This window comes from Etheostoma cragini, chromosome 9 (assembly GCF_013103735.1).
Source record: "Etheostoma cragini isolate CJK2018 chromosome 9, CSU_Ecrag_1.0, whole genome shotgun sequence".
In the NCBI taxonomy this organism is placed as follows: domain Eukaryota; kingdom Metazoa; phylum Chordata; class Actinopteri; order Perciformes; family Percidae; genus Etheostoma; species Etheostoma cragini.
This window is the reverse complement of record NC_048415.1, coordinates 1,261,673-1,271,077: the sequence shown is the minus strand read 5'-3', so window position 1 is coordinate 1,271,077 and position 9,405 is coordinate 1,261,673. Positions and strand designations below refer to the sequence as shown.

General features: G+C 40.4%; 1 protein-coding gene across 1 annotated transcript in view; it reads left to right on the top strand.

Annotated features, from left to right (window-relative positions):
- pik3r3b (phosphoinositide-3-kinase, regulatory subunit 3b (gamma)) overlaps positions 1-9,405 on the top strand; it is a 183,819-nt gene that overhangs the window by 43,026 nt on the left and 131,388 nt on the right. The window contains exons 2-3 of the mRNA XM_034882136.1: positions 5,289-5,363; positions 5,637-5,714. Coding sequence (XP_034738027.1) covers positions 5,289-5,363; positions 5,637-5,714 — 153 coding nt within the window. The remainder of the gene's footprint in view (positions 1-5,288; positions 5,364-5,636; positions 5,715-9,405) is intronic.

Genomic DNA, 9,405 nt, shown 5'->3' with positions numbered 1-9,405 from the left:
CATGTCCGTCTGAAGGACGGAGGAGGACCTCTCATGTCCCTCTGAAGGACGGAGGAGAACCTCTCACGTCCCTCTGAAGGACGGTGGAGGACCTCACATGTCCGTCTGAAGGACGGAGGAGGACCTCTCATGTCCCTCTGAAGGACGGAGGAGAACCTCTCACCTCCCTCTGAAAGACAGAGGAGGACCGACGGAGGAGGACCTCTCACGTCTCTCTGAAGGACGGAGGAGGACCTCTCACGTCCCTCTGAAAGACAGAGGAGGACCGACGGAGGAGGACCTCTCACGTCCCTCTGAAGGACGGAGGAGAACCTCTCACGTCCCTCTGAAGCAGCGTTCCTGTAGAGAGACCACAGCGGTGTCCAGAGAGGGCTGGAGTCAGCCGCCCCCTGCTGTCTGTGGGTGGTACTGCAGGACGGAGCACCGCCTGCTGCAGCAGCGCTGCCTGCCGACCGAGGACAGGGAGAAAGATCACAGGCTTTGAATCTCTGCAGAGGGACTCGAGATAAAGATCAAACTTACATATAATCTCGTGAACATAAAAAATAAATGAAGCCCCCTTTTTATTCCCCCGTGTTCAAGTATTTTACCTAAATATGAAGTATTAAATATCAAGAGAGAGGCCTAATATATGACTTATCAGCAGCACCATGGGCACCACACTCAATCTATGGCTGTTATCTTGTGTGTGTGTGTGTGTGTGTGTGTGTGTGTGTGTTATCAGTTCAAATTGAAAAGAGCAGCGTTTCGGGGTCCATTTCATAATGCCAACTCTGATCAATAAATCATTTTCAAACCCTGCTGATAGGAGACCACAGCTGTCTATACGGGGAACTGTGTGTGTGTCTGTGTGTGTGTCTGTGTGTGTGTGTGTGTGTGTGTGTGTGTGTGCGACCAGTACAGGCATGTGTGTTCATATCTCTTTGTGTTCCTGCAGGGGAATGTGCAGTAGGCCCCATGCAGTATAATGTAATGGAGCATGATTTAATGACAGAACACCTCAATGACACACACACACACACACACACACACACACACACACACACACACACACACACACACAGTCTTTGAGTATGTCTCCCTCTTTGTCTCTCTCCCAGCAGAGTATTTACAGTAATTTCAGTGGATGTGTTACCTAGTGTGCGTGTGTGTGTCTCTGTGTGTGTGTGCGTGCGTGCGTGCGTGCGTGCATGTGTGTGTGTGTCTTTGTGTGTGTGTGTGTGTGTCTCTGTGTGTGTGCGTGCGTGCGTGTGTGTGTTTGTGTGTGGCTCCATACGTTCTCTATAGTATCTGCTGCAGAGCTCAACCACTGCTCTGTCTATTGTTCCCCTTCTCCTCTCGTCTTCTCCCCTTGTTTTCTCTCTCTTCTTCTTTTTTCTCCTCTCTTTCTCTTTTCTCTTCTTTTCACGCATCTTCTCTCCCCTCCTCTTCTTCTCTTTCCTCTCCTCCTCTTCTTCTCTTTCTTTACCTCCTCTTCTTCTCTTTCCTCTCCTCTTTTTGTCCCCTATCCTCTTTTTTCCTCTCCTATGTTTTCTCTCTTATATCTTTGTTCCTGTCTTCTTTCGTCCTCTTTATTTTTGCCCAATCGTCTCTTCTTCCCTATCACCTGCTCTGTCCATTCTTCTCCTTTGTCTTCTCCCTCTCCTCTCATGTCTCTTCTACCCTTCTCTCTTCATTCTATTATTGGTGTCCTATTTGCTTTTGTCTTTCTTTCTCTTAGTCTTTCTCTCTTTGTTCCCTGCTTTTCTATTTCTGTCCTTGTCTTTGTTATCTTGCATCCCTTTAATTACTGTCTGTCCTCTTCTCTTCTCTTCTTGTACTCTTCACTCATTCTCTTCTTTGATGTCCTCTTCTCTTTGTCCTCTCCTCTATTCTTTTGTCTCTCTATTTGTCTCTCTATTTGTTCTTTTGTCTTTTTGTCTTTTGTTCTCCCATCTCATCTTTTATGTCCCACTCTCCCTAATCCGCTTCTTTGTCTTCTTTGTCTTTTTCTCTTTTATTTTCTTACTCTGTTGTACTTCTTTTCTTTTCTTTCCTCCTCAATTTCTTCTCCTTTTGTCTTTTTTCCTTCTCCACACTTCCTTGTCCTCTTCTCTTCTCTTATGATTGTCCTTCCTTTTCTCCTCCTCTTCTTTCCTCTCTTCTTCTTCTTCTCCTTCGTCCTCTCCCCTGGTTGAGATATTGCCTCGGTGATGCTTTGTGACAGTGACGTTAATGGAAGCACTGTACGTTTAACGACCTATATCTCCGGAAATTCATCTGCCGTTGCTCACACACACACACACACACACACACACACACACACACACACACACACACACACATACAATACCAAACTCAATCAGCACAGCTGATGCAGGTCTGTACACCTGTAGAGACGGCAGATATGTTGGTTTTGTCAAAAGACAATATGCTTATTTTTATGTGTGTGTGTGTGTGTGTGTGTGTGTTTGTGTGTGCATCAAAAGACAAGTGTCATTAAACTCAATATATCTGACACTCAGCTGTGTGTGGGTGTGTGTTGTGATATGACACAACGGCACAACAAAAGAACAAAAGAGAGAGGGAATAGCTGAGCAGTGGAGAGGAAGCAGGGATGACAATGATGCTGAAGAGGATGAAAGAAAGAGAAGAAAGAAAGAAAGAGGGACAAGAATGAGTTGTGACAGAAATTATGGTGCATTAATAAGTAGAGATAGAACAAAGAAAACAAAACGTGAACAGATTATTAGCAGGACACTTGTAGAGATGCTGCATGAGCCATGATATGGATTTGGCTAATCTAGAAGATTATTATATTACATTACAGACATACAGAAGATTAGACATTATGACGTATAATCTAGAAGATAATACATTATAATGTGTTAAAACAAAGAGATCAGGCAAGAATTATCAATATAAGTAGGCTGGGAATAAATGCCTCAGTTCTGATTGGATTCTTTCACAATGCTGTACATTGGTGCCCATCGATTTGACTGTAAATTTGTATTTATTATGATTATTTATATTATTATTGTATTGCCATTCGGTCTAAAAAGAATGCACATGACAAGTCAGTCAGTCTGAAATTTTATTTTATTTTTATTTTATTAATTTATTTGACAGGGACAGTGTAAATTAATCAACATTGCTGTAAATGCACCAGAATTAGCCAAAAGGCTGTTTTTCATCCGTTGTCCCTGGACAGATAAAGTTAAAATTGTCTCCCTAAAAAACACTAATAAGAAGATTAAAGTCAACAATACAAATATAAAAAAGTAGTAAAACAGATGAAACTCTTCAAATCCTGTTGATAAATACAGTGTACAAATGTAATACAGACATTAGGGGAAAAAGTACATATTCTTATTAATGCTGACATGTCTGATGTGTTATGAACCAGTTTTTAAGGTGTTTTTTTTAACAGAGTGTATGTGTGCACTCTGACTAAATGCACTTCTCCGCAGAGGAACAATTAAATTTGTTTAATTTATTAATGTAGAATATGCAGGACCCGGTTTGATATCTGTAGTACTCCCTCTACGCCGATGATATCCTGCTCTCTCTTTGCTTCTTCTCTGTTCTTTATCCCACTTGTGTCCGATTGCATTGACTCGTTGACTTGTTGCATTCCCAAATGTGTCAGTGGAAAGTCACGGTGTCGGTGGAAAGTCTGATGAAGGTGAGGTTTGGATTGCTCTGTGTTTTGGATTCACAAAGTGTGACGTATGTTAACGTTTTTCTTTCTTTTTTTGAATGTTGCTGACCAAAAAACCAAAAAAAAAATGACATTTTGAAAACGGCAAAGGTACAAGACTATCTACTAACCGCTAGGGGGCCACCAATCAGAGGCGTCGCTGTTACGCTTCGATTTGTGGATACTGTGGTATTTCTGCAGATGGTCACCAACAAAAGCATGTTTTTCTAAAAACAAAGGTCGATTTCACGCAGGCTTTTAGAAACTTCTGCTAGATCGGGATGAGTCTACCTTGGATGGTTCAGACATTGTGGTTGATAATTAAAATCCTTAGCCAGAAACGTAACAGTTTTTACTTCCAGAACCACCCTGTTGAGCTCTATACATCCTGCATTGGTTGAAAACTCTGATGCATTTCATCTTTAATAAGAAAAATGCGCTTTCTCTTCTGTCTAATTGATTCCCAACAGTGGATGCAGTGATGGCGGCTGCAGCAGCCTATGGACTGTAATCAAATCCCACATGTTGCGTTACCTTTTTTACATCCTCTCCTGTGGATTAGCTGCTGGCAGGCAGCTTATGCGCAAGTTTGAAATTCATGCAGGTATTATCTGATTGTTTACAGCTGATTTGCCCTCTCCCGATTCAGATATTTCTAATTTCATTGCATTGCCGCCACATGGGTGTTTTGTTGGTTTCCCAGAAGAACGTAACTTTCTTTAACCCCAAAAGAAATTAAAAGCTTTGATTTGATTTGATTTATTTGGTTGAAATGAGAACGCCTTGCACAGGAAAAGACATCCAACACAATCAAGGATAAAAACACAATCAAGTCCTGGATTTATTTCCATTGTGGTCCTCAGTCCTCAGAACATTAACGCTATTCAGTTGAATTAGTATTAATCTTTTCTAACTGGGTAAATGTTTCATAGTTGTTGTTTTCTTATGAGTAAACCTAAAGATGTCGGGAAAAATCACAGGACTAGTATGAAGAACAAGGTGTGTGTGTGTGTGTGTCTGTGTGTGTGTTTGTGTGTGTGTGTGTGTGTGTGTGTGTCATAGTTCATTCCCTAGATGGAAAACGCAGTCACACACACTCTGTTTCATCTATTTAGATGGATGGTTTGTAGAAATTGCAAAGAAAATGCTCACGGTGTAACTGTCTGATGAAACTAATTTAACTATATTTTTATATATTTTTTATTTCTTTGACCTTCTGATGATTTCCAGACACAGCAGCAACTACTTCAATACTGAGAACTTGTAAACTTGATTTGATGTAATGACCTCTCAGCCGGACTCAGAGACCTGTTTAGATCTATAGTCATCTTGTGTTGTACAGAAACCGGTTTACGCAGTAAAACAACAAAGTTCTTTCCTGAATATTAGTTATTTATGAGTGAATTTATTATTACAAGTGAAGGCGGGCACATTAAAAGTTAATGGTGGAGTTCACTGTACGTCATTAATTATTAAGAGAGAAAATAATAAAAGACCGATGGCTGTTGTATTTAAGTTGTCGTTTTAATGTTTTAATTATTGAACTCTCTCTCTCTCTCTCTCTCTTTCTCTCTCTCTCTCTCTCTCTCTCTATCTCTCTCTCTCCCAGGTGTGGAGGTGGAGTTTCTGTCTGAAGCGGCTCCTGTGGTTGTTCGGAGACTCATCGAAGCCGTCGAGAAACACGGTGAGAAAATACATGTGTCTGTGTGTGCGTGTGCGTGTGTGTGTGCGTGTGTGTGTGTGTGTGTGTGTGTGTGTGTGTGTGCGTGTGTGTAATACATTTTAATCATTAAAGCCTTCCTTGATTCTCAAGGACACCTCACATGAATAGATAATAAAAGATAAAAACAGATGCACAACAAAGACTATCCAGAATCACAAAGCAATTAACAACAACAACAACAGACCATTGCTATCAAATAGTCATAGTTACCTGTTGTGTTTTTTTATCCTGCAGGTTTGAGCAGTGAGTCTCTGTATCGAGCCCCCCCATCCTCCAGTGGACCTGCAGAGCTGCGGCAGGCTTTGGACTCAGGTACACACTCCATTAAATAAGTTGATTTATCAAAGCACTGAAACGTATGAACGTTTCCAAATCCAATATATAGATTTGGCACAAGTCTCAAATGTTCTAGGTTGTAGAAGAGACTCAATAATTCATCTACATCTATGGTGCACCCCCGCCCCCCCCACCCCGTCATGACTGGTCATTTCATCTGTGCAGTGTGAGCATAAGTGACACGTTCTGGTTGTGCAGAAAAGCTGATTAAAATGTGTAGTGGGAGTTAACGCAATGCACAAGATTGATAAAAATACACAGTGACTACATGTTCATGTGGATATTACTCAGTTGTTTTGCCTTTATTCTGAAGAAGACAATATTCCGACTAAGCTGTTTACATTAAGTGAGTCTTCCACTAATATTAATGTCTACGTGGAGCGAGGCAAAATAGCATTTTTAAGTGTTTTCCCATTGGTGTCGGACTTGTTTGACCAGAAATGTGTTGTTTTCTTTTGGCCCCGCATCTCTGCTGCAGCCCTGCAAACTGTTGGCTGGTTGTGTGTGTGTGTGTGTGTGTGTGTGTGTGTGTGTGTGTGTGTGTTGATACCCAAGTCTTTGAAAATGTTTGGAACGCTTCCTACAAAAGAAGGATGTGTTTGGTAAATCAGACAATCACAACAGCTGGTTAGTCTGACGTCATGTTACCTGAGCTCATTACTATTCATGAGCTGGTTAAAGGATGCTGATAGCCAGGCTCTCATTGGCTAGCTGTTAGCCAATCAGAGTCAAGCAGCTTAGCTCTTTGAATATTAATTAGAACTGGCCCAAATGGAGCTGAGTCTTCCTGCAGGCTTTCTATATCACGCTAGAATGGCTTGAAACAAGGTTCAACAGGTTACGAAGTCCATGGTAGAACTTTGACATTACCACAAAGTCATGAAATACGTGTGGCAGGGCACCTTTAATATTAAGAGATAATGTTTTAACAGTTAAACCAAGCATTGTCTTAATGAGTTCTTAATTTAGTACTTTCACTCTTTCACCAAGGTCCTTATGGGAATAAAAAACAGTTGTGTCATCAGCAAACAATACCTTACACAGTTTGTTCGATACGTTACATAGATCATTAGAGTCAAAATAAAGATGGCCCAAGAACCGATCCTTGTGGTACACCATAAGTGACATTGCAAAGAGAAGAATTGATATCATTGATAGTAGAGAACTGTTTCCTGTCTTCTAGATAACTTGTGGATTGTTTAACTCCCTTATGTTAAGGTTTAAGGAGAAGTATAGAACAACTTACTCTATAAAAAGCTTTAGATAGATCTAAGAAAATCCCCCCGGTGCTTTCCTTTCTTTCTCAAGCTTCTGAGATCTCATTATCAAGATAAGAGACAGCCATGGTAGTAAAGTGACCCATATTGGTGAGTTAATAGAATATTATGCCTATCTAGAGGATTCAACAATCTTTGATAAATAAGTTTTTTTGTATTACTGGTGCATAACACCGGCATAACACACAGGTCTCCACCTTAAAATGCTATATTTGGAAATAGTCTTTCTTTTGACTATCCAAAGGAAATATGCTGTTTACATGACCCGTATCAAATTCATCATCTTATTTGTGATAATAGTGTAATATTGGTGTGCATGTAAACACAGTCGTGTCCACCCAGCTGCTGACTGAATGAATCTCAAACAGCATGTTAGAGGTACAGTTAACGTCTCATTTAACTGTGCTTAGACGCTGTCAGACTTCATGAATTAGGCAGACAAATTTAATATTTTCTCTAATACATAATGATGACAAAATGAGCGAGAGGCACAAGTTCCACTCGCTCACACTTATTCATTAAATCGTTCAGGATCAAAACAAGTTTTTAAATCCATCACTAATGCACATTTTTTCTCCCTTTATATCACGACAAGATTATAACTCAATGCCGTTGCTTCTTCTCATGTTGTCTTCGGGTCAAATTGACCCGTTTTCCTATATTAATGTTCTTTTTAATTCCCCAAAATAACATGATTGATCCCACACAACGCTCTTTGCCAAGTACAAATCTCTACTTTCTCACGTAGATCTCACTTCATTAATTTTGGGGCATCTTATTTAATTTGATAGCATTTGAAAAACAAATTGAAGTGTTTTTGAAATAGTATTGAGTAAAAGTTGACATATTCCAGTCTGTGATTATCATCAACATCCATTCCTTTAATTTTAGTCTCAATAATTCCTAATTTCTGCTTTTCTAACTCAAACATTATGTATAATTTCCTATAAATTAGGTTTATTGACCATAAGTTCCCTAAATAACTGTAAAACTAAAGTTAATAAGTTAGTGTTAGTGTTGAAAACGTCCAAAAAAGTGACAAACATTGAAAAGAAGGGTCAACAGTGTTGAAAAAAGGGACAAAAAAAACTTTTAAAAAGTTAAAAACATTGATAATTTCCAATTTTAATCTTATGCACCAGGTGCCGTGTATCATTGAGTTATTGTGACTTCATGTGAGCTCCCCGGTCATGTTTCAAAACCAATTTGGTTTTGTGATATTTCTCCAATATTATGATTTTCTCCCCTTGTAATATTTCACCGGACATTTGCGAATGCGTCTGAATGAAAAGCTTTACTGTAACAGGTAGATAAAGCCAGAAATATTACAGATTCCATGTCTTAAAAGTGTCAAAAACTGAAACTAAAATAGACCTTAAAGGTGTGTAGTGGTGTATTTAGAGCCTCTGCTGTATTAAAAGGCAGCACTTCTATTAATCTCTGCACACTAACACACTGTAGAAGCAACATGTGGATCAGCACCAACAGCCCAAAGCTCCCAAATTTCATCTCTGCCGGGTTTCTTTGTATTCAAACCGGGGAAACCTCCTGCTGGGACCGTAACGGGTCGTATCGGGCTGCTGAGGCTGAATGGAGACTAAGTAACTCACACCCAAATTGGCCAAGTTTGAGTCACTGAAGTTCGTTTCTGGCACCACCAGGGAGTGCTCTGACTCTGCACTTTATTTTGGGAGCAAGTGGGGAACTCACAGAATCAAACTCTAGACTCCACTCAGAGGAGGGGAGAGGAGAGAAAGAAGGGAGGGAGTGAAGGAAAGAGGAAAGATAAAAACATGTGTTATCAACTCCAGTATGATGTGACGCCTATGAAATGCAGACCTTTGCTCTTATTAATGCTGACTCACCGTCATTAGCCTTAGTTATTACTGTGCTTTCCCTGCAAAGAGGTTCAATGCATTGTCTCCATTTTCACATTTAGAAATTGAGTCCATTACCACTTTTATCTTGCTGTTAAATAAGACCTAAAGTAACTTTTCTGTCATTCAAGTAATTTGTCAACGTCATTTTTTCACACTTTTAGTTTGTCCAAGGGGGAAAAAATCTTCAATTACAGTCTAGTCTTACACTCTTACTACAACCAAACCAACAGGGGAACACATGCAGTGTCATACGGACTATCAGGTGACTTATTTTGGATGGTTCTGGCAGTGGGGGGGGGGTGGTCTGCTGCATTATCAGGGCCACTGGGACCCTTACGCCAGAACCACCCTGCACGCTGAAGCGTTGTAGTAGCCGCTGTGTGTGTGAGGGAGTGAGTGAGTGTGTTAGTGAGTGTATTAGTGAGTGAGTGTGTGAGTGAGTGTGTGAGTGTGTGAGTGAGTGAGTGAGTGTGTTAGTGAGTGTGTTAGTAAGTGAGTGTGTGAGTGTGT